This window comes from Pangasianodon hypophthalmus, chromosome 22, assembly GCF_027358585.1.
Source record: "Pangasianodon hypophthalmus isolate fPanHyp1 chromosome 22, fPanHyp1.pri, whole genome shotgun sequence".
Classification (NCBI taxonomy): domain Eukaryota; kingdom Metazoa; phylum Chordata; class Actinopteri; order Siluriformes; family Pangasiidae; genus Pangasianodon; species Pangasianodon hypophthalmus.
The window spans coordinates 7,650,384-7,678,351 of NC_069731.1; the positions used below are offsets into that span (position 1 = coordinate 7,650,384).

Genomic DNA, 27,968 nt, shown 5'->3' on the forward strand with positions numbered 1-27,968 from the left:
ATATTAATGTGATTTCCATACATCCATCCATTTTCTGTACCGCTTATCCTGCACAGGGCTGGGGGTAACCTGGAGCCTATCCCATGGGACTCGGGGCACAAGGCAGGGGACACCCTGGACAGAGTGCCAGCCCATCACAGGGCACAATCGCACAAACACATTCACACACTATGGACAATTTGGAAAGGCCAATCAGCCTACAACACATGTCTTTGGAATGGGGGAGGAAACCGGAGGAAGGCCCTGCACATGGGGCAGAGGCGGGACTCGAACCCCCAGGGCAATAGTGCTAACCCCGCCCCCCATTAATGTGATTTGTTATTTTAAAGGTTTTGCAATGTTGTACAATCACTATTTCCTTGTCATTGGCTAACAAACCCCACAATTATATTTCACCACTCTGTGCTAGCCATGTAGCCATGTCTGTTTACACATGCACATGCTCAGAGGAAAACAGCAAGATAACATTGTGATATATTTCTTTTGCTTTGTATACACATAGAGTTCCATTTAAACCCAGTTTAAATGGTCTGTTCTAGTCATGGGTGTGGTCTTGGTCAGAAGATGTTTGGTGGCCTACATTTTTCAGGCTGCTGATTTGATAGTGAAATTTCCTGATGTTGCATAAGTGATAGGAATTCCTGTTATTCAGCTTACTTGGCTCTGCTCACCAACAAGAGCCAACTCTTTCAGCTCCCAAATGACTCATTGCTTTATTTTATTTATTTATTGTTTGTTTGTTTTTGCAAAAATGACCAATGATTGTTCTTTGACTGAAAATGCAGAATTTATCATTTATTTTATAATTAACATCCATCCATTTTCTGTACTGCTTATCGTACTCCCAGGGGACTTGGAGCACAGGGCGGGGGACACCTGGGACAGGGTGCCAACTCATCACAGGGCACAACTGCACACACAGTCAGGACAATTTAGAGATGTCAATCAGCCTACAATGCATGTCTTTGGACTGGGGGAGGAAACCAGAGTACCCAGAGGAAACCCCCGGGGAGAACAACAGTGAGAGGCAACAGTGCTAACCACTAAGCCACCATGCTCCCCCACTTTATAATTAACAAAATAACATTATTTTGCATTGCATTTAATTTTGTTAAATCAGCAATGTACTAAAAGTGTGCATTAAAAATACAGTAAGTAAGTAAATACAGTATTAATGCCATTGTGCCTGCTGTGTTTGAAGATTTATCTTGCCTCCCCATTACACTGCCTACATGCGAGTCGGTTATCAGCGGTCACTCAAAAGAGCCGGATCAAAGAGTCGACTCCAGCGTCACGTGCAGCCTAACAGCCTGACACTGCATTACCCAGTGTGCTCGCAGCAAGCTACGTCACATTTTTTTCCTACGTCCGCAATTCCTCAAGTGTGTTTACGGTGCAGAGCAGGCAGGAGTGTAGAGCAGAGCAGAGAAGAGCAGAACAGCGAACATGGCAGACGCGGAGGGTCCGGATCTGGACGGGGATCCGGTGACTCCCGCCGCTCGTGTGGCTCGCGCTCCCCGGGTGTCGTTTGGGGAGTCGGGGCAGCCCGCAGTCGGTGTGGTTGGCCATCTGCTGGGTCAACAGCCGTCTCTGAAGTTTGACAAGAACATCAAGCAGGCCTTCTACAACACTGGCGCCATGATCTTCGTGGCGATTTGCTGCGGCGCCGCGGTGCTTGTGTACTTCATCCTCGAGGCGTTCCTGCGGCCGCTGCTCTGGGCCGTGCTGTGCGGAACCTTCCTGCACCCGTTCAAGCACTCTCTGGCGCGCGTGGGACGCTCGTGGCTCAGCGGGCTCCGGGCCAGCGGCACGCCCATCGTGCTGGGGACACTGCTCGTGCCGGTCCGCTGTGTGAACCACGGTGTGGAGACTCTGGGAGCTCTGCTGCTCGAGCGCCTCAAGGTGCTGCTGGTGATCGGGGCCGGTGCGCCGCTCCTCTACTTCCTTTACCTGTTCTGGAGCGTCATCGGCATGCAGGCTGTGCTCGAGCACCTTTGTGACGTCATATGCCACGTGCTCGACTGCTTCAGCGCTTTGTGGGTGAGTGAGAGAGAAGGGGATGTGTAGACAGTGACACGCCCCTCATGCCGGGGTTCTAACGACTTGTCCAACCTCATCAAACTGTCCTAACATGGTGCCCATACCGTGGTCTTTTAATAGTTTTTTTTTTTTTAATCACTGTGATTCACTGACCACTTTATTAGGAACACCTGCATACATGCTCATTCATGCAATTATCCAATCAACCAATCATGAGGCATGAGGTGAACACACAGACTCATGCAGATACAGGTCAAGAGCTTCAGTTAATGTTTGAACATCAGAATGGTGAAAATATGTGATCTCAGTGACTTTGACTGTGGCCTGATTGTGGTGCCAGCCATGTACTTAAAAAAGAAAAAAAATATATATATATATATCAGGTGATGATCTTCATCTGTCCAGTTTCGGTGGGCTTGTGCCTCCTGTTGCCTCAGATTCCTGTTCTCAGATAACAGGAGTGGAGGCTGTTGTAGCTCATACACCTCAAGGTTCATGTATGTGTTGAATTCTGAGATGCTTTTCTGCTCACCACAGATGTAAAGAGTGGTTAACAGAGTTACCACAGCCTTCCTGTCTGCTCTAGCCATTCTCGTCTGACCGCTATCATCAACAAGGCAGAACTGCCACTCACTGGATGGTTTTTGTTTTTCTCCCTGTTCTGTGTAAACTCTATAGACTGGGATGTCAGTACTGGATCAGTATCAGCCCATACTCAGGGCTCTGGTAAGGCTCTGTAACTAGAAGCTTTGCTGTTCTGTGATTTGAACTGTCAGTATCTTCTGACCAGTAGCCCAGGGCCTTAACCACTGAACCAGCACCACAAATCATAATATACAAAACTCTGTAAAAAAAAAAAAAAGTCTGAGTCTAAAGTACAAGAGTGTCAAGTCTGAGTCTCAAGTACACCATATGTCTTAAACCTCTTCACATGCTTTCACTGGATCACACTATTTTATATACTATTTGATATACTAGACTATCAAATTCAAATGGTTAAAAGGTATTCTAGTGCTGGCGAGATATGTTCTGACCTTTCCCTAAGTGTACAAAGCTTTTAGTACTCCATTATATACAAAAGGTACATCTGTCACCTCTTCACATGCGTATGCATATGCAGTACCCTGTGGTGGCTGTGCTGTTCTGTTCTGTTCTGTCACGGACAAACATCACTGATGCATTAGCACCTTCCTCACTATTCCTTATATTGGAGAACTGGGAGTGATATACCACACACTAATATAGAGAAAGGAATTTATGCTATAAGTGTGTAAATAATTCTGTACATTACACTGTTTGCTCATCCTTCTACGATGATACAGTACCCATTACACATTGCTTTTCAAAGATAAAAAGACATCAACATGAGGTTTCTTTGTTGGCATTCACATGGAATCATTTGAAGAAGTGAGGCTGGGGCTGATTTCTTTCTAGCCCAGACTGTAGATTCATGCAGTGACGGTTGTGTTAGGCGATTACAAAGAGTGAAACGCTCACTAGATTTGATTTCCATTTGAGCTGATAATGTATTTTTCAGCCTGCTTCGCTGCCATATCTGTAACACATCATCAGCGGTGATTTCCCCACCAGAATGCCCCTTGAAGGAGAAACTAAATTAGACAGATTAAACACACATTGTTTAAGTACAAATTACACTAAAGGACAGACGACAGTAGCACAAGTTTAGTGGTTTTTTGCTTTGAAAGACGTTTCTGTTCACCATGTTTGGTATTAAGAGGAAACACGGCATGAAGCCAGTAGAGCATTATGAACTTGAAACACAAATGCAACTGCCTGCCTGTCTTTTAGCGTGTGTGTGTGTGTGTGTGTGTGTGTGTGTAATAATTTGCCCTCAGTGATCTGGATGACTAACAATCTTCACAGGACATGATTTACTTCTCTGTAGAGAAAGAATGTTGTATTTTGCAAATGTTGTGTATCAAGTTCATACAAATTTGAGTTTGTCAGCCATTTTCAGGGCAATGCTCCTATGTTCATTTACACAACAGGCTGAACATGTGATAGCATGCTGAAAAGTTTAAATAGCATTAGGGCTAAGATAATGCAATTAATCTATCCAGAGAACAGACTGTACTTAATAAAACTCCTTGTTTTGATTGAGTTATAGTTTTCTGACCAAAAATAGGATACATTGAGACAACAGACATACAAAATTTAAAGGAAATTTAAAGGAAGGCATTTCCAGACCTGGAAACGTATTGAAATGAAAAGAAAAATCTTCCATCATTTTCTGCACTAATGCACATTTATCTGATCATATTTCATATTTTCTCTTTTCACAATAAAGTTAATAGTCTGTATGGATGCAAAACTGTCCATATCAGGTTAGTATTGAATGGAATTGAAACTTCTGTATATAAGATCCTGAACTGAAAGCTTCTCACTCTGTCTCTGTTCCAGGTTGGAACATTAGTGGTGGGTTACGTGCTGGCTGTGGTGTTTAAGTGGACACCGGGTATGGAAGTTTACCTGCGCGCCATGTCTGTGCCCATTTGGACGGTTCTTATATTCTACCTGGGTAAGTATGACATGGTTCAGCTTAGGAGCAAGAAGAGAGACTCAGCCGCTGAAGGGGAAAAAAGACAAAAATGTACAAATTAGATAATGCCGTTTAGCATCATGTGCAAGTTGAAGAGTTTAGTCTGCCATGTGCTTGACAAAATAAGCCAATGATCAGCCTGAAGTTTGAAGAGCTCTGGAAATTTAAACACACATCAGACTATCCTACGCTTTTATTTTCTGTTCTGTTTATGTGGAAGTTTCAGAAGAGCTTTCAGAACCACTTAATAGCCCTGACTGTTTTTTTAAAAAAAATATATTTAGTTCCTGATCAAAGAGAGCTTTGCTGGTTATTTCCTGTGCTGACATGGTAGGACTGACAATTTGGCCTTTCATAGAGAAATAATAGCACTTGTGTCATCATGGACTTTAGCCAAACTGCCATGGTGCTGACCTTTGTCTCATCAACAGGCTCTAATTCATCACTGTGGTTAGTCTTCACACACAGCTGCTGTCTCGTAACTAACCACTCCTCCCACTGCTTAACACCTCTCTCTCTCTCTCTGTCTCTCACACACACACACACAAACACATAAAAAGATGGTAGTACTTCTAAACAATACCTGAGGCTTGTCTGATTCTTAGGTTTACGTACATTTATTTTGCCATCATATTTGACTGTATCTGGATACGGGACTGTGTGCTTTTAAAGCACGTAGCACTAGTTCTAGAAAAGTTGTGAAAGAACAGACCAGTTGGCTTGAAAGACGCATGTGCGACTGTGATCTCTCTTGTTTTACTGCAGGATAAATTGATCCTAGCGCTCTACTGCCTGGCTACCAAAAACAAACCCAGCAAAGATAAATAACAAACCCAGCAAAGATAAATAAAAGTGCAATCTCTCTACCAAGCACATAGATCTCACAAGTCCTAGTCACAGAATTGTTTCTTATGAGCAGTATTTATTTACTTATGTACAATAACTGTATATTTTAATACATTTTCTTTAATCCATGTCTTCGTCTACATCCATTTTGAGTGACAGTTTAAATAAACAGTAGATCTAAAAAATGTACAATGTAAAGAATAAAAAATGTGTGCCTAAAACAGGAGTGCTGTTATAGGAAAATAATCAACTACATGGTGGTCTGATGCAGCCTGAAGCAAAGCAGAATTACTTTTTCCAACCCGAGGTTTATTATTTTTTTCAATATCAGCAAGTCCTGAAGTGTTTTATTCCTCTTATACCACACCATTTTGCTTTATTTGTTAATCTTAACTTTTTTGGAACGTCCATGAAACAAGTTAGTTCATGTTATCACTTATGTTATAGCAGCTATAAACAGTTGTTCCCTCATCATCCTCTCCACAAAGCACTCTGTCCTGAAGGATTTCCTATCTCAGAAAACTTAGTGACTGTTGAAGCACTGAAACTGGAGACTCCTTCCATAAATGCTAAATAAATGTTGCCTCACAGAAAACTTCACTATATCAACAATTTCAACATTGTTAATCCTCTTATGTGGTGTCTCCACCATACAAGTCCCTGTGTCCCTGTTTCTATAGAAACAATTACATATTAGAAGTGCATTAATATAACCCACTGTTAGGGAAAATTGATCAAACAGCTCCTGACCAATCCGAATAGAGAATTGAACAGTGCAAATTCATTTACTGCAGATGTGTGTTTAGTGTTCTCACCTTACACCTTGTGTTTTGTTGCAGTGTCTCTGACAGGAGCCTGGCGAGTGCCCATGTTTGTGGTGGTGGTCATTCTGCTAATAGTGGGCTCTCAGGAGAAAGCACCGGTCCCAGGAAAAGGTGAGGAGAGCAGAAATGACCGTACGCCTTGTTGTCGTGAATATACAAATCTGCAGCAGGGTGAGACCGGGCTTCCACTTCAAGATCACGATGCAACAGACGAACCAGGGGCTGTACACAGGACTAGTGCAGAGAGTGTGAGACAGGAGTGATGTAAAAACTAGTGCAAGAATGAATGTACATCTCCTTTTTTGGTGACTTCTTCATTTCTAGGGGAACTGCCAGGACAGGTCCTTTCCTTTGCTGCTAACACTATCTACATGGCCATCACCTGCAGTAACCACCGGCCTATGGCTGAGAATGATGAAGAGAGCAATGCCAAAACACAATCTAAAGGTAAACGAAAAGCACACACATGTACACAGACCACACAATCATGCTACACGAGTTGTTATATATTATTATCGATGCACTTCTAGAAAATGAAAGAATACAGTATAAATCAAATTACACATCCAATAATTTACCATGTTTTTGGGGACAGCCATAACATAAATTAATTTTAACATAATATTTTTTTCAAACATTAAAACATCTTTTCCACTGTTCAGAGCTTTTGCAATTTTTTTATATTGGCTCTGATATATATATAATTTTTTTTCTATTGTGATGGATGGATAGCAAAGACATATTACATGATTGCAACTTATTTGGTCAAAGGATCAACAATAGAATTTCTAGATTCTAGATTTGAATTTTTTAAAATATTCTATAGGGGGTGTCAATAATTTTGAAACAAAATACAATAATCTGAACAATGATTTAAATTCTCATTAAAAAAAAAACTTGTTTGTTAGAGAAAGGTTGTTTTCTCAATTTTCTCAATAATGTGTTTATTTTACTTCCTATGAAGGGTGCCAATAATTCTTGAGTTAACTTGCTACATATTTCCGGGTGATAAATTCACAGCCTTGATGTGACAGGATTTTGATCACAATCACAAAGCTATGTTTGATAACGCGATTCTTCAGGACACCTGATATTGCTTCGTAATAGCACTTTCAGTCTACTGTAACATCTGTATCATTATATTACAGCAGCACGTGTTAACACGTTATATCATGCAGCTCTGCCACATGATACGCTTGTTGTTGTTTTGGTAGTGGTGTTAAGTGTAATGGTGTGTCTTTTTGCATACACACAGACGACTCCAAAATGGGTGAGGTTTTCACCACACCGCTGCGTCCTCGCCCGGATTTCCAGAGTCTTGCACACAAGGAGAAAGCCAGCGATATCTATTTTGTGCTGCTGGTGTGGGCCATAGTGCTGGTGCAGATCTGGCTCAACCTCTGGATCATGCAGCTGTTGCCTATCCCTTTTGCTGGTAATCTTTGTGTCTTTGTGTGTATGCTAGATGGACAAATTGAATTCTCTTTTGTATATATATACATATACTCATTTTGTTTTGAATAAGAATTAGTGTGTATTGGTGTGTATATATATATATATATATATATATATATATATATATATATATATATATATATATATATGTGTGTGTGTGTGTGTGTGTGTTTTGCTCTGACAGTGTGGGTAATTAAGAGGTTGGTGGTGCATTTCGGGGTGAAGAATTTCGCCGAGCGGACGTTAGCAGCATGGTGGGTGGTGCTGGAGAGGTTTATCAGAGACAGACAGGATGCTCTGCTGCCTGGACCAATCAAAGGACTGGCACAGTTTCTACTGCGGGTTGATACGAAGGTAACACCTCTAGTGGATCCCCTTACAGAGAGCCGTCATTACGGTTACCGGAAGAAACCTCATATGAAACACTCAACCTGTCAGGACATGTACACAGTGCACAGATTTTCTGGAGATGGTGGATATTATCAGGAAATCCAGTTTTAGTGCTTGCTTTCTTTAACCGTTAGAGTGAAACCACTCTGACTCTTATATAAGATAGGAAGGAAATCTAGAGTTTTGGTAAGGAATAAAGGCCAACAATGTTGATTATTTTCCAATAACAACATGACTTATTGTTTTATTCCTCTTATACCACAGCAGTTTGCCAACAATTACACTGTGTTTATCAAGGAACTATACATTATACTTTTTATCTGTCTATAGTTACATTTAATGCTGTGGAACGTCCATGAAACAAGCTAGATTCTGTTATTACGTTATTGCGTTATAGCATCTATAAACAGTTGTTCGCTCACTCATTAGACACAACTTGTCATGATACCATGTAAAAGTCCTTTGTCCTTAGGTGTCGGAAAACTGAAGTTACAGCTTAACCTCTGACTGTTACGTAGCACTGATACTGGAGACTCCTTCCAAAAGGAAGGAGAGACCCAGGAAGTGAGGAACTGAGTAAATTCTCTGTTATACTATTAGAAAAAACACATTAAAAATGCAGTTGGAACTACTGTCATAGCTGCTGTTATAGAAAATTAATCAACACCTGACCAATCAGGATCAAGAATAAAGCAGTGAGGTGGTAAAGATGTACATAATTAATTGCCCATATTTTCTTGTCCCTCAGTTTAGATCAGTTATTTTAGTTCTGTAGTTGCTTGTGTAATGATTGCATGAACAAAAACACCTTGGATTTTATCTGTAGAACTTCGGGTACAGGTTACACGACAGTTTGACATTTTGAACAAACAGTAGTGATCATAAACAAGCTGGAGAGGGTAGCTTAGTGTTGTACAGCATACTAGATTTATGTATTTAGACAGTATTTATCTCGCAGTGTGAGCTTTGCTCTTTGAGAAGATAAGCTGAGGTTTCTGAGTCAGTTTGTTCCATCTGTCGCTGCTTTGGGTTTTGAAAAGACAAATCATTGTCCACTAATACACATCAACATGTCTAATTTGTTCTCTAATTATATGTGCTGTTAGATTTAGTATAGTTTAAAGTGAATGAAAATGCTCAGCCAGGCAGAATTTAACTGTAGCTGTATGGATTGCGTAGTCGTTGCCATTCAGGTATATTGTCCTGAAAGTTCTTTGCTCTTACTCATCTCATTAAAACATGACCTGCAGGTGAGAGTCTTTTTTCCTCAGAATGTAAGAGAGCATTTTCTTTTTAAAAAAAAAAGGATGGTATTTTTAATTAGGTAAACAAAAGATGTTTCTACTCTTAGAGAAGGTTAGCGTAAGGCCACCATCTATTGAAAACCTGATGTTAGATTTAGTACTTCTATGCTGTACTTTCATCACTATGCAATGTGGATCTTTCCCCTTATTTCCCTCCTCCAATCCTGTCCTGTTCTCTTGTTGCCTGAAAAAACCCAACATGTTGATGTTTGCTGCTTTCCTGCACTCTTGTTGGTTGTTTCTAATAACACTTTGTCTCTCTGTCTCCCTCCTCAAAGCTCTGGCATTGGCTTAACAAGCAGGTAAATGGTTTGCGCTAGCAAGAGTGAGAGAGAGACAAGGAAAAAAGATAACAGAAAGGAAGAGCGAAAGCGTGACAGTGTGCATACCTAGTACAAGCTTGGACTGATATTTTTTTCCTCATCCACTGTCATCCCTCCATCTTTCTGTTTTCAGCTGAGCTTGCAGACTTACAGTTCTCGCTTTGTTTTTGTGTGTGCGTATATACTGATTTTGTTCTGAGGAAGAGACTGAAAGCTTTTCCTCTCAGGTTAAGATTCACATATTTGGCATTAAAAATTCCCAGTAAACAAATAGAACCTGTGAGGCTTCAGTCTTTTCCACAGATGTAGACATGCGTGGGCTTGGTTGGCTTCAGTGTGTGTGAGCTGCATGGAGAGAAACCCAGATTAGACATGTGCTGATAACAGGTTATTTACTGAGTTACTGCAGTATTCAAAACAATATATACAATATAGAAACTACCACCACCATGTTTCAAAAAACACCCAAGGAATATATTTGCAAATGTAAATATACAAGCTGACTGTCTTATAGCTAATATTTTCTTTACAGCTTTTATCATTAGTCATATTTGTGTTTATAAGAAGTTAGCACATTAAACGTTGTTAGCTAGCACTAATTAGTTAGCTTGCTGTTCAATACAAGAGTTAAACCTATATAAAAAGTATAGTTGCAGGGGTGGAAAAAATCACTAGCCCAGACACCTGAGACAATCAGATTTCATGTCCAGGCTATTCTTTTATTACTCGTAGCTACTCAGCAGAAAGTATGAAAAAGAAAATAAACACTGCATCTTAACTATTTGTTCGGAATCCCGTCGCCTGCTGCACTACACACAGTGGTCGAGGCACAATCTGACTATCGGTAGCATGTATTTTACTAGCTGTGTGCAGAGGACAAATGATCTTTTCAGAGTGCAGAACACGTGGAAACCGAGCAAAATAAAATCCAGTGCAAAGCCATCATATTACTCACAGAGTTACATTATGGTTAAACATATTGAGAGAAAATAAAGAAAATAGCCGTCTGTGAATAATTAAAACACCATAACATATAGCTGAAACGTTTGCCAGTGATGAGCTGACGTTTTGCTGAGGGCTCAAACACAGCGTGCTACGTGATCATATCCTCATTTATTTTCCTTAATCTGAATTAATTAATTAGCTAACTAGTTGGCCATATGTTATTCCATTACCTTAGCTACCAGTTTTTCCCAGCACAGTGGAGCTTTCACTTATCTAGTGGTGGGCTAGCTAATAAATTTATCATTTGTCCACCCCTGAGTTACATTTTCATCTTAAATTCCTTTTTGCCCAACAAGACCGGTTCGGCTAAACGCTTTTTGCTAATATAGTAAAGAATCATAAAAGGATTACTGAGTATTGTAATGGAAATTTCCTGTCGGCACATGCCTGAGCCAGCCAGCCAGGGGTGGGGTGTCTTTAGGTTTGGACAGAGTCCTGGGTGGGGGAGGATCTTCCTCTGGGAGCTAGCCCTTGCTATTTTGGGATGCAGCACTTGGGGAAAGAGAAGCTTGGTTGTGTCATGGGGTTTTTAAAGAATACATTTGGCCGACGCTGATCCAAGTAGTAAAACCAGCTGTAAGTGAAAGCATAACGTTATTCCAGCTATAATTTTAGTAAATTCACACACTGATAGTTACGTTTATTATTACCATTTAAACACCATACAAGTTTTATAGTCAGAGTCAGAGTTGAGTCAAACATAGTAATGGAGCTCTCTTCCTTCAAATCTGTTGAAATGAAAGAAATTACTTCTAATTTCTAAAGGGTACAAATAGGATTCATTTACATATTCCTAATTTTCTGGGCACATTTGATACATTTTGTTAAAAATAGCACCTTTTCCATCACACATTTGCCCCTTAGGCTAAGGCCCTTATACTACTTTTAATAACATTTATAAAGAGTACAAAAAAGAAATAAACCAATCTCTGCTTTAAGAGAACATCAGCAGGAGAATGCCCTGCCGAGAAAGAATCAATTCTGAGCTCAGCCTCTCATAAACGCACTGAGAGAACATGACATTCCCCAAAGTGCAGTGTCTGATATAGAACACTCTCACCCCGGTGAAAGGAACAGATGGTGTTGAAGGTCACTTAAGGTCTCAGCATGTGGCTTTGGCTCATTGTCATCAAATGCCAGCTTTTTACTCACATTTCAATCTACAAGTTCTCGCCTAATGTTCATCACCCGAAACACGCAAAGCATCACTAACATCTCCTAAAGCACCGTTAGGCTGTGATGAGAACTAATTAGCCACATGACTAAACCAGACATGAGAACAGGATGAAACTGCCTCAGACAGGACCTTGTAGCTACGGGGTGCACGGAGAAACCTGGTCTACTGTAAAAGTAGTGTTCATTATCTGTAACACTTTTCTATATTCATCGACCACTTCCTGTTTATCAGAGCTATGTGATAGCAGAATCACTCAGAGTTTTACGCCTGCTGGCTCTGCGACACAGTCATGCTGGATTGTACACTCTTAGAAAAAAGGGTTGCACAGGGTTCTTTGGACGTTTAAAGGGTTCTACTTGCAATCTCTAGGTGACTGGGCATGACCGTGGCATGGCTGTTGGTGCCACACAGGCTGGTTTGAGTATTTCAGAAACTGCTGGTCTCTGAGGACTTTCATGCACAACAGTCACACCTATGGTGCAAAAACCAAAAAACATCCAGTGAGCAGCCGTTTTGAAGGCGGAAATAAATGCCTTGTTGTTGAGAGAGGTCAGAGGAGGAGACTGGAGCCAGACTGGTTTGAGCTAACAGGAAGGCTATGGTAACTCAAATAACCACTCTTTACAACCATGCTGAACAGAAAAGCATCTCAAAATGCACATGTCAAATCTTGAAGCAGATTGGCAAGCAGTATTTTATTTTTTTTTCTAAATTAATTTATATTGACGAACAAAACTTTCTCCAAAAGCTTAGCTCTAGAACCCTAAAGGGTTACCTAGGTAGAACCCATTATGAGCGAACTAATAACCCTTAAAACACCCTTTTTTCTAAGAGTGTGCCAAATTTGTCACCTCATTAACAAGCATGTAAACTGCAAAACATTAGCAACAGCTACCGTTTTTGATTATTGTCTAGGTATATGGTCCCTAGATGGCTACTACTTGGCCAGCTGGTTCTTCGGGCTTGACTTGTAGGACGGTGGAAGCAGGTTTCTCTCTGTGCTCACACCCACTTGATGTTTCAGCATCTACACCTGCTGGAAGCTAATCTTTATGTTTCTCCCTCTCCTTCTTGTTTTCTTCCCCTAGATGATCATATGGTTGGAGAAATCTCTGGATAAACTCATCAGCATCTTCATCATCTTTCTTCTGGTCACAGGGACACTCCTCATGGCCCTCTTGCTCACTGCTATGGTATATAGTATACAAAATCCAAAAAAAACACTAAACTGAAGTAGTTTTAAAGGTTTTATTAAAAGTAAATAAGGAATATAACACAACGGGGTGTGCTGTTATAGGATGATAACATCAAAGATGACGAACAGCATAAGTGTTTTATTCCTCTTATACCACAGCAGTTGCTTTTTTTTACATTTATTAAAGAATGACACATACTTTTTATCTGTTTACAGTTACATTTAAATGTTGTAGAAGTTAGTTCCTTGTAACGGCTCTAAACAGTCATTCCCTCACCAGTCTCATTTTTTCTCTCTCTTGAAGTTAATAAGACAAAGCCTGCAGCGTGTCATGTTACAAAGAAACCACAAAGATTTTTCTATCTTGGAAAAAGTAAAGTTATAAGCTAAGTTATAGCTTTACCTCTGCTACTTCGCCATGTAAACAATTTCACATCTTTGTAATCTGTTTATGTGGAGCGTCCACGATACAAGTCCTGGTGTAAGTTGTTACTATAGAAACAATAGAAACAAGCTCATTAATATAAACCCGTGATTTGCCTTGGATCTGGAACTACTCTCAGAGCTGCTGTTATGGAAACCTTCTGACCAATCAGAATCGAGAATTCAGTAACATTATGGTATAATATGTAATAAAAGATGATGGAAGCAGGTGACCGGGATGTATTCCAGTCTGTCCGTAATTATTTGCCAGTTATACTCTTTTGTTCTGGCTTCTTAAAAATAGTCACATAGGAATAGTCGATGGAAACATGTAACAGATTTGGAATTTATTTTGCTGCCTTAAAATTAAAATGTGTTTCCTGTGCCTGATTCAGTCTTTACACATTTGGTGCTAATTTTTTTTAGGTGCATCATGAAAGTGCTCATATCATAGAGGTCACCAGCAACCTGATCAACGAGACTCTCGCCAACCACCCTGAGTGGGCTAAGTAAGACACACGACAACAAACACACACACAAACACCAACACACACACACACACGGTAACATAATGCAGTACCTTTATGAACTTTTCCATGTGCATGTGTATGTCGCAGCTGGCTTCCAGAGGCTCGCGTTGTTCAGAAAGCTCTTAACTCCGCAGCCACAAACGTGTACCAGCATGGGAGAGAGTGGATAACTCAAAAGGTAGAGTTCAGGACATTGTGAGTGTAAAGCAGGTCAGGGGGTGTAGCCAGCTTATGTGCTGTAACACTGAGAAAGCGAGTCTTGCATGTACAGTGTCTTGATCATATATCATTATAATCCAACAAAAGCCAACTAACATACATCAGACCTGAACAGCCCGTGTATGAATGTGCACTTGAAGCGAAGTGCAGTAAGTGTGTGTTTGTGTTTCTGTAGCTTCACAAGATGCTTGGTGAGAAAGTGAACAACACTGCAGTGATCGAGAAGCAGGTTCTGGAGCTGTGGGACAGACTTTACCACTCATGGTTTGTCAAGGTAATCAGCACAGAGACAGATACAGACAGACAGACAGACAGACAGAGATGCAGACACAGACAATGGACAAAGACACACATACAGAGATAGATGTGGATGGAGACAGACAGAGACGGGGAGAGACAGACACAGATGGAGACGGACTGACACAGACATTCGGAGACAGGCAGACGGAGACAGGCAGACAGAGACAAATGGAAACAGGCAGACCCAAACAGATAGGCAGATGCAGTCAGACCAGACAGTGACAGACATACAAAGATGAGCAGACACGGACAGAGACACGGACAGAGACACGGACAGAGACACGGACAGAGACACGGACAGATTCTCTTATTCCTTTTCTATTACACAGTGTGGATCAGCACCATGTGACCCATGCTGAAATTGGTTTCTTGCTGAATTTCCCATACTTCTTACACAGGTACCTTATAGGGGAATAACGGAGGCACTAGAAACAGCGCCCACTGGTGGCTGACTGACCAAGCTCAGTCATCACAGAGTCATTACGAGGTGTCATTTGAGTCAGAAAAATATATCTAGGGCTGCATCCCAGATCGCACACTACTGTGCTAAATAGTATGTCTGAATTGTATGCTACAGTTTAGTTATTTATATAAAGCCTAACTATTTTGAGCCACACTTTCTCTGCCTGGAAGTAGAAGGTCAGATGAGGTGATGTATACTGAGGTTGTCTGCGTTTCAGTGCTTCTCTCTTTCTTTTCCCGTAGAACGTAACATACAGCGGACGCCACCGTGGCCACAAGCAACATCTGCAGAGGCAGCACAGCTGGCTGGGAGACATACTGGACTGGCAGGATATTGTCTCCTTCCTGCAAGACAACATCGAAACACTGCTATCGGTGCGTGTGTGTGTGGGTGTTTGTTCGTATGTGTGTATTGTACAATATGCAGTGATTGTAACACACGTTGATGTTATTATGGGCGATTTACAAACAATCTGTGGCCGGGAGTTCAAGAGAGCAAAATTGGCTGGGCTCTCAGGGTGGAAGGGGTGGCTTTCTCTCTCTCCCCTGTCAATCACAACGACGCTAGCCAATCATGGGCATCTGAGAGCTCATGTATGCGGAAGAGGGTAGATAGCTCTTTCCTCAGAGTGTATTGTGCTGCTCTTTGACATTCTCCCCGACTGGTAGCTGTCGTATGATAGGGCAGAGCTGGCTGGTGGGTGGGAATTGGCCAAGATTAAATTAGTGAAAAAATGGGGGGAATTTAATGATCTGAACATAGAAGGAACATAACGTTTATATAATACTGATTCATTTTGTGAAACCTTATCATTCTTTCATAGTTAAGGAAGGAAGTGCTGATATGTTTCCTTAGCTGGCTAATTTTGTGTAAGATCAGATATGTGTGGTTTTTTTCAGTTGAGGGAAGTCGGCTGTCTTTCACATCTCTGTGCTTGCCTAGAAATGGAAAAAATACAAATGTGTCTCCTGTAGCTATTTCTCATTCTGCTTATCTGTAGGAAAGAGCACAAATGAACCATTCTGCTTATGTGATAAGCTTTAATGACTCTGCTTAATAAGTCACTTTTATTCTGTCTCATAGCGCTTTGTCCTCACGCCACCATGTTTTTGTATCGCTATAGAGATTGTAACCACTGGTAAGACTTGGACATGGTGCTCTTTAACTCAAGACTGCTTTGGTTTGCGTTTTGCAACTAGATATGTGGAGTAACATGCATCTTAAATAAGCGTAAAAGAATGTGTTTGGCGTTAAATGGTGTTAAATTGAACTCGCTGATACCTATATATACCTGATATCTGTAAAATAATATTTGTAAAGGTCCAGTTATATAAAATTCCAAATGTCTGGAGAAGCAACTAACCTGCCTGAATGGTGACAACAGTTAGAGTTTAATGCTTAAGCATTAGTGATTAGTTTATGGCTGTATATAAGACAATTCGATGTGATGTTTTTGTTTCATAGTAGCTAGAGTCACTCACTCAACACAGGATCTGCTGCAGAAGCTGAGCTGGCTCATATTTAGAAAACGAGAATCAGTGAATGTTGTTGTTACAGTATTTCTTTTTTTTTTAAGAACTCAGTTTGGTTCGGGGACCACAGTCCGCCACTTAACGATCTGTTAGAGTGTGTTTGTGTGGTCGCCATTTTATTTATTTATATTCTTTAGAGTTTAATAAAATCCAGTTAATGTTCAAATTTGTGCTGGTATGAATGTGTGTGTGTAATTAACCTGCATTGTGTGTGTGTAATTAACCTGCATTGTGTGTGTGTGTGTGTGTGCGTGTGTGTGTGTGTGTGTGTGTGTGTGTGTAGATTGTGGAGTCTCTCTGGGTTGTGATGAGCCGGAATGTTGGTTTGCTGATCTCCACAACAACGACGCTGCTCACTGTACTGTTCCACAGCGGCACGGCACTGCTCAACTTTGTCCTCTCACTGGTAAAACACACACACACACACACACACACACACACACACACACACACTGCTGCATTGATGTGGCTTAGGTGCCTATTATTTATACATTCATACTGTGCTGTTGTGAGGAGAAACAAATAACATACAGTACAATATTCAGTATTGCACACAGAATGATTCTCTGATTCACTGATGTGTGTGTGTGTGTGTGTGTGTGTGTGTGTGTGTGTGTGTGTGTGTGTGTGTGTGTGTGTATACGTGTATGTGTATGTGTAGGTGATTTTCCTGACCACACTGTTCTACTTACTGAGCTCCAGTGGTGAGTACTACAAGCCCGTTAAATGGGTGATCAGTCTCACACCCCTGTCCCAGCCTGGACCTTCATCCAACATCGTCGGCCAGTCTGTGGAGGAGGCCATCAGGTACATACACACACACACACATACACGAATACACACAAGAGCAACAAAACTAACTTTTCCACTTGACAGTGTGGTACAGCACCATTACAAATCCATGAACACACAGTGTGTGTAACTAAGTACCCATGCTTTTTGCCATGGTACCAAGTTGACTGATCAAACTCAGCCTTCACTCAATTCAAACTGCCATTTATTTAAAAAAAAAAAAAAAAAAAAAAACCTTCTGTAATGGCATTTCTGTTGGACAGTACAGCACAGCAATCATTACATGTGTAGTGACTATCTGTCAAATGTCTTTTTTCCAATTATATCATTGGATAGTGTGGTAAGACACAGTACCGTTATCATGAGATTTAACGTTCAGGACTCATGTATTTATTTATTTAACCTTTACTTATTTAGATCGATATTACACTTCTTAGAGCATCCATGACCCACATGAAATCCTCCAACTTCAATGCACACCAATTTCCAAACAGCTTCCTATTCACCAGATATGCTCACTACATAGGTTATAACATACTGTCATTGTAGAATGTACACAGCAAAATGTCGTTTCTCCAGGACCATGGTGCAACACATAACAGTACACAAGACTACATAAAGTGCAAATGCACAACAGTGTGAGACGAGTGCAGGACAATAAATACACAGAACATGGACTGTACCTATTGTAGTGTAACAGCAATAAGTGTAGCAGCAATTGTGAGACTAATATGCAAAAATCTAATATCTGTCAATAGCTTGACAATGAAACTGTTAGAGTTGAGCAATGCATTCATATATCATAAAGTGTCAATGGCATAATAATAATGATGTAGGGCAAACTATCTCACACACACACACACACACACACACTTAAAGACAGAAATGCAGCTGCATTTGTGATTTCTATTTTTTTTTTCTTCCTTAAAGCTGTTTCATGCCATGTTTCCTCTGAATACCAAACATGCTATGCAAAAGAGCTGTAACCCTTTCCTTCAAAGCAAAAAAACAAACAAACAAACAAACAAAACACTAAACTCTTTACACAAAGTCCCTTTGTGTAATTTGTACTTTGATTGGACAAGATGTGCTTAATCTGTCTACTTTTAGTTTCTCCTCCAAAGGCACTTTGGGGGGAAAAAAAGAAGAAATGATCGAGTAACTAATCCACTCTCTGTGTGGGAGGGATGTAATATAATCCTCTCTCTCTCTCTCTCTCTCTCTCTCTTGTCAGTCACAGTGAAACTGAACAATCATGCGTGTCTGTGAGCTCATGTATGCGGAAGAGGGTAGATAGCGCTTTCCAGCGAGTGTGTTACTGTGCGCTGTGATGCAGCATGAGCAGCCGTTCGAAAAGATGCATATGGCTGGCTTCACTTGTCTCAGAGGAAGCACCTGTTAGTCCTCACCCTCCCTGTTTGGTAATTGTCGTGTTATGGGGAGAGCTGGCAGGTGGCTGGGAATTGATAGGTAAACAAATTAGGGACAAAATGGGTAAAAAAAAAAAATAAATAAATAAAAAATTACAAATAAAAATGCTAGAACGTGGTAAAGATGGGGCCAACCTTGTTGAACACCATCTGAGATTTAGCAAAATACTCCTTGCATGTTTTTATTTTAACTTCTATTATCTGAAAAATCTTTTTATTCAACCCTCTCTTTATTTGGAGTAAGAACAAAGTATTGGCACCCTCAGTTTCATTTAGGTCTCTTATTGCTGCAGGCCAAATACTGCCTGAGCTGAATAAGAGCCCTGTGATGTATACAAGCTACAAAGCCATACATCAGGAGGGGCTTCCGTCTGGCCACTCTGCCATAAAGCCCAGATCGGTGGAGTGTTGCAGTGATGGTTGACCTTCTGCAAGTTTCTCCCATCTCCACACATGATCTCTGGAGCTCAACCAGAGTCACCATCGGGTTCTTGGTCACCTCTCTTACCAAGACCCTTCTAACCAGATTGCTCGGTTTAGCTGGGCGGACAGCTCTAGGAAGAGTTCTGGTTGTTCCAAACTTCCTCCATTTAAGAATTATGGAGGCCACTGTGCTCATATGAACCTTCAGTGCAGCAGAAATATTTTTGTAGCCTTCCCCAGATCTGTGCTCGACACAGTCCTGTCTCTGAGATCTGCAGGAGGTTCCTCTGACCTCATGTTTTGGTTTTTTTTCTCTGCTCTGCATTTTCAGCTGGTAGACCTCGTATAGACACGTGTGTGCCTTTCCAAATCATGTCCAATCAATTGAATTGGCCACAGGTGGACTCCAATCAAAGTGCAGAAACATCTCAACGATGATCCAGAGAAATGGGATGCAACTGAGATAAATTTCAAGTGTCATAGCAAAGGGTCTGAATACTTATGTCAATGTGATATTTCAGTTTTTTCTTTTTAACAAATTTGCAGCGTTATCACGGGTATGGAGTGTAGACTGATGTGAAAAAAAAAATTTTAAGCGTTTTAGCATAAGGCTGCTACATAACAACGTGAAATAAATGAAGGGGTCTGAATACTTTCTGAAGGCACTGTAGTAGTTAGGTTGCACATTAATAATCGCCACATCACCTTCTCCAGAAAAGTCCTCCTGCTTTCTGGGATGGTGTTAAACACTGGACCAGGGTGCGGATAGTTCTACATTCAGCTGAGTAACTGTAACTGTGCCATACTAGAAAAGTGCTCAGTGTGGCAGCCACAGCACCTAATGTACTATGTACTATGTTTTGGTTGCACTCTGACATTGAATGACATTAAAAAAAAACACACACATACACACATTTCAATTCTTTTGTATCTGCCTTGATTATGTTATCAAGTATTAACATTCAATTTCTGATTCCTTCACCATAGTTCTGGATGCAGTAACCAGTCTAACCACAAGATGGAGAGAGAGAACTATCATTTTTACAGCACAGCAGGGCAAAACTGAAGTTTCGTTCTTTCTTTCTTTTTTTTCTTTCTTTTTTTTTTTGTAAACAGTTGGCTTAGATACAGATTGATCCTTCAAGTACTAATGCTAGCACGCACATTTCCAAGTCAGGATGCAGCTGTGGCTGAGTTTTTGTCATGGTCAAAAGGAAACAAAGCGAAGAATTTGCATGATTCACACTGTGCTCCAGTGTTTAGTTAAGGAAGTGTGTGTGTGTGTGTGCGTGTGCGTACTCAACTAAAGTGGTCCAGTTGTCCAATGTAATTTTCATGTTCATTTTAACATTAGGGTCAAAAACAGTGTTTTCCTGACTCCCTTTCCCCTTCTCTCTCTCTCTCTCTCTCTCCCTCATTCTCTCTCTCCATCCCTCTCTCTCTCAGAGGTGTGTTTGATGCATCTCTAAAGATGGCAGGATTTTATGGCCTCTACACCTGGCTCACACACACCATCTTTGGCATCAACATCGTCTTCATCCCCTCAGGTAAGACAGACACTCTCAGAAAGTAGTTACCTATTTATATATGCGTGTTTTGTTTGCTTATCTGCCACACACACACACACACATGCGCGCGTACGCGCGCGCACACACACACAGCACACAAGCACCCACAGAGTTTACTCAGGAAACCTGTATCCATCTGCCAGCGCTCATGTGGGAGAATGTTGCCAGAGTTCTGGTTTCTCGTTCTTATCTCTCTTACCCCTGTCTGTCCACCCCCACATTTTAATGCGGAATGTACACACACACACAAACACACACACACACACAAATATACATTGTGTCATCCATTTCTGAGCTCGAGTTAAGGCCTTCATATATTGTAGTAGGAATAAACAACAACAACAATAATAATAGGTTAACTACTGAAGGTTTATCTGCTTTATTTGAATATTATATCCTAATTAAGATTCAAGACTTTTTTTCGTATGCACAGGGAACAGGCGGTTGTGTAGTAAAATCACATTTTCACTTCACACTTCCTCCTGACTGCTGATAAAAAACAAGAAACAAAACAAACAAACAAAAAAAAAGCTAAGGGAAAACACTATGCAAACACAGAAACACTGCAAAAATTATATCCTGGCAAGTAAGAATATTTTAAAGGCAATAAAGGCAAATTCAACTAATGCTTTTTATTAGATTAGTTTTAAATAGATATGAGCCCATTAAGCCTATATCTAAATATTTTTTTCACTCCTTTCAAGCTTTATTCTACTGATGAATAATTTTGCTTATTTCCAGTGTTTATTTCTAGAAAAAAGCAAAATTATCTGTTAATAGAATAAGACAAGCTTGAAATCAGGAAATACGTCTAGAAATAGGCCTTACATTTGTTATATAATAATCTCATAATGAGAAATATTAGAGCATTTATTCATCATTTAAAGATTTTTTTAGCATATTAGTGTTAACCAAATTTGTCCCTTTGTTGTGCTTCCTGCCCCTCTGGCTTATTTTCCAGCAGTAGCTGATGAATAAATATTATTTTTTTCTCCGAGGACCAACAGAAATTTGGGATTGTGTCATTTATATGCCACTCAGTACAACACTCAGAGCCTTGAATATATTTGAGAATATATTAGTGCTGCACAATTAATCCTAATTTAATCATGATTTCTGGTTTCTGCAATTAATCACACATCAATTGGTGAGCTTAGCGAAAGCTCATCGGCTAAATAAGGAATAAAACGCAATGGGGTGTGCAATTAGAAGAAAGTACTCAACAACGCAGTTACTGTGAACACCAGAAAGTTGATTATTTTCCTATAACTGCATGTCCTGATGTCTTTTATTCCTGTTGTTTTGCTACAGCAATTTGCCAATATTTACAAATTTTTATTTACTGATGAATGACATGTCATACTTTTTATCCCTTTATAGTAACATTTATTGTTGTGGAACGTCCTCGAAACAATCGGTTTCTATTATCACTTCACTATAGCAGCTATACACGTTAGTTCCTTTCCCAGCCTCTATTTATTCTCTCTCATGAATTTAATAAGAATGAAACTGCAAACTCCTCCTCTCCATTGCAGAAAACATAGTTACAGCTTTAACTCTGACACTGGAGACTCCTTCCATAAATGCTAAATAAACATCTGACAGAAAACTCAACTATATCAATGATTACATTTTTTTAGTCCACTGTACAAGTCTACGTGTAAGTGGTTACTATAGAAACAATAATGTGACATGAATTACAGTTGAAACTACTGTCTGAGCTGCTGTTATAGAAAATTAATCAACATCATCCGACCAATCAGAATAGAGAATTTGACAGCGCTGTGGTATAACACTAGTGTCTATTTAATCAAGTGCATTAAATCACGATTCACGTGGTTTAATTACGTATTTTGGTTACATGATGTAGTGACACATTTTTTAAATTCTCCTTTGCACTAATTTGTGTTAATATTTACTATTTAGAAGATCAACCCAATTAATGTGACTGATGACTGGCATTTATTTCGTTTTGCAAATTCATAAATTTTGAAGGAATACATATGATGTATGTAAAAGAAAAGCCTCATTTGAAATTTAATTGAAAAAAAAAATGCAACATGCTTTAAAGCCAGCTTTGCCCTAAATTAGCTGAATAAATAGTTTTAGGCATTATTGTGCAGCTGTAGATGAAATATTCAGTCTAAGTGAGCTAAGAGGATTAAAACATATTAAGAAATTCACTCAGATGTGATGCATGAAGCTGCTGGATGATGACATTTTTGATGATGTTTTATGTAATAATATTTAGTGCCTTTTTTTTTGACTTTTGAAACATGTAACGAGGCCCTCACCTTAACCGAATATACACAACCTGATTTAAAAGGTTAAGCTCACTGTGTGTATGTGTGTGTGTGTGTGTATGTGTTTGTTTGCAGCGCTGGCAGCCATTCTTGGTGCCGTGCCGTTTTTGGGTACGTACTGGGCAGCGTTGCCTGCTGTGCTCGATCTGTGGCTGGCACAAGGTGAAGGTGTTAAAGCCCTGCTGCTGCTCCTGGCACACCTGCTGCCGACCTACTTCGTCGATACAGCAATTTACTCGGATATATCAGGGTGTGTGTGTGTGTGTGTGTGTGTGTGTGCTGTAATGATGAGTGTTGTGTCCTTGTCTGACTGACTGAATCCCTAATGCACAAGTGTTTAATGAGATTAATTAAGGGCAGAGCAGGTAATGCATTCAGCTCTTGAGGAAATAACAAGGACATTGTAATGTTCCTTACCCTGCAGGGACAGATCTTCATGTAATCAAGCTCTGTGTGTGTGTGTGTGTGTGTGTGTGTGTGTGTGTGTGTGTGTGTGTGTGTGTGTGTGTGTGTCTGTCTGTCTGTCTGTCTGTCTAGCAAGGGTCAGTTTTATTAGCTTATATTGATCCTTCTACTCTAAAGTCGGTTGCTGCTAAATGATGAATGACTTGTGTTCTGTTTTTAGCCTGCAGTCTTAATGTGTGTGTGTGTGTATATGTCTGTCTGTCTGTCTGTCTAGTGGGGGTCATCCTTATCTGACAGGCCTAGCTGTGGCTGGTGGAGCATACTATTTGGGTTTAGAAGGGGCCATCATAGGCCCGATCCTGCTCTGCATTCTGGTGGTAGCATCCAACATCTACAGTGCCATGCTGATGAGCCCGAGCAGCAGCCAACCGACACCAGTGCAAAGCAACTTCCCTCAACACTTGGGCAGGTATATACACACACACACACACACACACACACACACAAAATCAAGTTCAGATCAACTTTCCCTTACCATAGATGTAGATGTTACAGTATAAAACCACATACACACTTTTCCACTGTAAGAACCAGAGCAACATTACTTCCTGGTCTGTAGTTCCACCTGTGTAAATTCTTCTTCCAGAGTGGGTGGAGCTTCCCATCCTGAGCACTGATTGGTCAAATGCAGGCATCAAAGAATATATAAGAATAAGTATATACAAGTATTTGAGCTTGTAATACAATATTCACAAATGTAGTGAAAGTTGCAGTTTGTATTTGACGACCTCTGACTTCCTGCACGAAAGTAAAAACCACCTGCTTCTGAGACTTTAGTCCGGATACACACGTCTTAAGGCTGGATTATACTTGCTTTCAACTGCAGGCACACGCGCGCAAGATGGCTGCCACACGTATCCTGTGGTTGTTTGGAGCATCACTTGTGCACATCGTCAGAAATTAACGCTACATGCCCATGTGGTGCAGTACCAAAGTAAATCGTGGAGGCAGTATAGCACCAATGCTGGTTTGTTTAGCCTCTACCTAAACAATCCAGCACTGCATCACAACTTGCACACTTATTTACTATTCCACTAACAGGTTTTCCTTTTACATTCAGTCTTTGAATTTAAAATCCTCTCATGTAGCCTCCAAACCTACCAAAAGGTCTGTTTTGCATACTAGAATTTTCTAGTTCATTAAATACTTTGTCAGAGTTTTTGAGTTGAGACGCAGGTCATGACAACAATCATGACGACGGTGGAAAGTTTTAAAGAGACGGAACTTCTCAGTGTGTTTAATATTTCTCTCTCTTTCACATACATACACACATTCTTAAAGGAGGGTTCTAAAGTTCATTTAGTGCAAGAAATCACTAAACATTTTACAGTTCGACTTGGAAACCAGACGAAGAGGAATGTTTTGGCTCTGACGTTTCATCTGTCGTGGATGTCACTTTTAATCCTCCAGCTGTACATAAGATACACACGTGAGTGTGTGAACAATACCACTCGTGTTGGTGCTGCTTCTGGACATGCACGTGAAATCATGCGTCAGGTATAAACCAGCCTTAATTTGTACACTATGACAGTGCTACTCTGTGCATCAGGATAGTTCATCAGACTGTTATTTCACTGTTTCTGCAGTTTGGTGGAAATGCAAACCTTACCTTGAATTGTGTAGTTCTCATTCAGAATGATTTTTAGAAGCCTTTAGTTCCTCAAAGGATTCTGAGAATTCAGTGGGAACGTGCCTTTGGTCATATTCTTTCTCTCTCTCTCACATACATACACACATTCTTAAAGGAGGGTTCATTTATCACATGACTGAGTAGTGAACACACACTTTCCCATTGCTATGGATACAGTTACTGACCCTGAGCCTCCTGCAGGCCGTTCCTGGACTCTCCTCTGCTGCTGAAAAGAGTGACCGAGTGAAAGAAGCCCGAGCTGCTTTCCCGCCCGCTCTGCTGTTACTCGGCCCTCACTCCTCTGACGAGCCCGAGTTTGGAACCTCCTCCAAAAGGACACAGAAGTCTCGGCCACTGAAACTGTACCTGGAGGGCTGATGAGCTCCGGATCAGCTCGGGATCAGTGTAAAATGCTATTGAAGTCGCTCAGTGATAATGCTAAGCTTCCAGAGCCTGGGTTCTTTGAGTGCAATATAATTTACACTACTAACACCTGAGCGCAAAGTTCAGTTAGCAGGATTGTGTCTCGTCTAGCATAGTGGCTACAAACTCCACTAGCACTCTATGATTGTTAGAGTAATTGTTTGCACACAGCACTTGACTGTAAAACTCACAACTGCTCCATTTTCGCTGTTTTTATTATTACAGTTGCAGTTTTTCCATTTGAGTTTTCTCCATGTTAATGAAATATTTATATAATATAATGTGACAGTGACCTTGCTATGTACAGCACTGCCGTGTGTGTGTGTACGTGTGTGGGATTGCTACCTTTTGATCATTATTTACATGTTGAACATTGTTCTCGTTTAGTGAACGTACGGTTAAGTCTTATCACATATCATCATAACTCCATAAGCACTATTCTTGTACACACTTGTGTGTTTGTGTGTGTGTTTTTATATCTTAGTGGGGACCAAATCCCCACAATGCTAGGAATATCTGACAGTTTTGACCTTGTGGGGACATTTTGCTGGTTCCCACAAGAAAAACTGCTTTTATTTTAAAAATAAGCATGTATTTTTAAAAAAAAAGAACTAAGAGCTAAAAAAGAGCTAAACAGTTTCCTTTTGGTTATTGAGGTTAAGGTTAGTGTTACATTTAGGTGTAGCATAGCCTTAATCAGCTGCATTAATAATTATAACAATGGAAGGTCCTCATAAGTATAATAAGAAAGTGTGTGTGGGTGAGAGAGAGAGAGAGAGAGAGAGAGAGAGCGAGCACACACACCTTTGCCTTATCTTCCCTGATTCATTCCTCTGACTACACTAAACACTTCTAAGTGATGACTTTGTCACTAAGTTGTGTGCTCACGGAATACATAATGTCCAAGCATTATTTATTATTTTTTTTGTCTGCTTCTTGTCCCATACATCATCTTGCGCTTTTTCCTGAGTCATTGCTGGAACTCATTTTGATTGACATGCGTGCTTTTTCATGCACTGCTTAATATTAGCAAAGCTCCTGCTCCTAGCTATCAGCAGCAGTGTCATTACTCACAGGTGAAGTTTGCTGATGGTTCAGCGAGTGGAGGAGTGGAGGAAAAACTTAATGGAAGAAGAGTGTGAAGGGAGACTGCGGATGCAGAAAGACCAAAGACAGATTCATGCTCATGCACACACACAGGTAGAATTTTAAAATGTAGACGTTTTGATATCTTGATCGATATGTAGCACTGATGGATAACCTCCTAGTATTAGTCTCTTATAATTGATCGTATAGTAGGATATTTTGCTCATTCAGGAGGTGATGGATATGCTTGGATGAGTTCTACACCAAATGAAAGATTTAATAGTTTGTATTTTTACAAACGGTAAGATACTGATTTATGATTTATTGAACAGAACTGCCTGGATTGTGTTCCTTGGAAAGATTTTAGGTATTCCTTTTGAAATGGTGTCTAGCCATTATTTTTTTTGTTATTATTTCATTATACTATACTATTAAAACTATTTAAATAAAAATAACTGTCTTGCTTCCTGATTACCCCAAACACACTTTACCTAAATGGGTCATTTTTCATAATTCTATTAATATCACTGTATCTATGAATATTTTATGAAAACCCACTCTGTCACTCGGTCCTTGTTTGACAATTTGACCTTTATGCCCTGTGAAGGTCACATGACCATGACCCACCCCACCATTACAGCCATCAGAGAGCTGTCAGGCCAGTGAGTGGAAGATTGAAATCGATTGTTTCAGCCTTCCACAAATACAATGAACAGAGCTATCGACTTGCCTTTTTTATCTTTCTTGAGATCTATCTGTATTCTTCCTTCATGGCCAGGTTCTCTCTGAGTGTGTGTGTTTTGTCTGATTGCCTGGCTCTTTCAACCTGATGGCTTCATCAGAGTGCTCGCTCATCTGTTAAATGAAATAAAAACAATGTGAGCTACCTTACTCGTTCATAAATTATACACAATTTCGTCAGTCTTTTATTATTTTTTTGAATACATCATCAAAACCTGTGTTCGCCTTACTGACCGTAATATGGACATCATAGGCTTCACGTCTTTCTCTGCTGAGTTTATTACCATTTATTAGATACTGACTGAGATTAAGGGATTGATATTTTATATATATTCACACTCCCCAGCAACTTTATTAGGAACACCATTGTTCATTCATGCAATTATCTAATCAGCCAATCGTGTGGCAGCAGCATAATGCATAAAATCCTGCAGATACAAGACAAGAGCTTCAGTTAATGTTCACATCAAACATCACGGGGAAAAATATGATCTCAGTGACTTCGACCATGGCATGGTTGA

The 27,968-nt window shown here is 40.3% G+C and overlaps 1 protein-coding gene across 2 annotated transcripts; it reads left to right on the plus strand.

Moving 5' to 3' along the window:
* The first annotated feature begins 1,303 nt into the window (after positions 1-1,303).
* Positions 1,304-27,581, plus strand: tmem245 (transmembrane protein 245). Of its 2 annotated transcripts, XM_034298069.2 has the most exons (18): positions 1,304-2,040; positions 4,462-4,579; positions 6,286-6,381; positions 6,595-6,717; positions 7,526-7,705; positions 7,910-8,079; positions 9,698-9,721; positions 13,013-13,117; positions 13,969-14,051; positions 14,160-14,250; positions 14,467-14,565; positions 15,297-15,428; positions 16,870-16,992; positions 17,248-17,393; positions 20,678-20,778; positions 23,178-23,352; positions 23,782-23,976; positions 25,399-27,581. In XM_034298069.2, the coding sequence occupies exons 1-18, from the start codon at positions 1,447-1,449 to the stop codon at positions 25,442-25,444; spliced, it is 2,601 nt and encodes an 866-aa protein (XP_034153960.1). In that variant the 5' UTR covers positions 1,304-1,446; the 3' UTR covers positions 25,445-27,581. The 2 variants fall into 2 exon arrangements, with proteins under 2 accessions (XP_034153960.1, XP_034153961.1); XM_034298070.2 differs by lacking the exon at positions 9,698-9,721 and having other exon boundaries at positions 1,305-2,040; positions 25,399-27,579.
* The last annotated feature ends 387 nt before the right edge of the window (positions 27,582-27,968 follow it).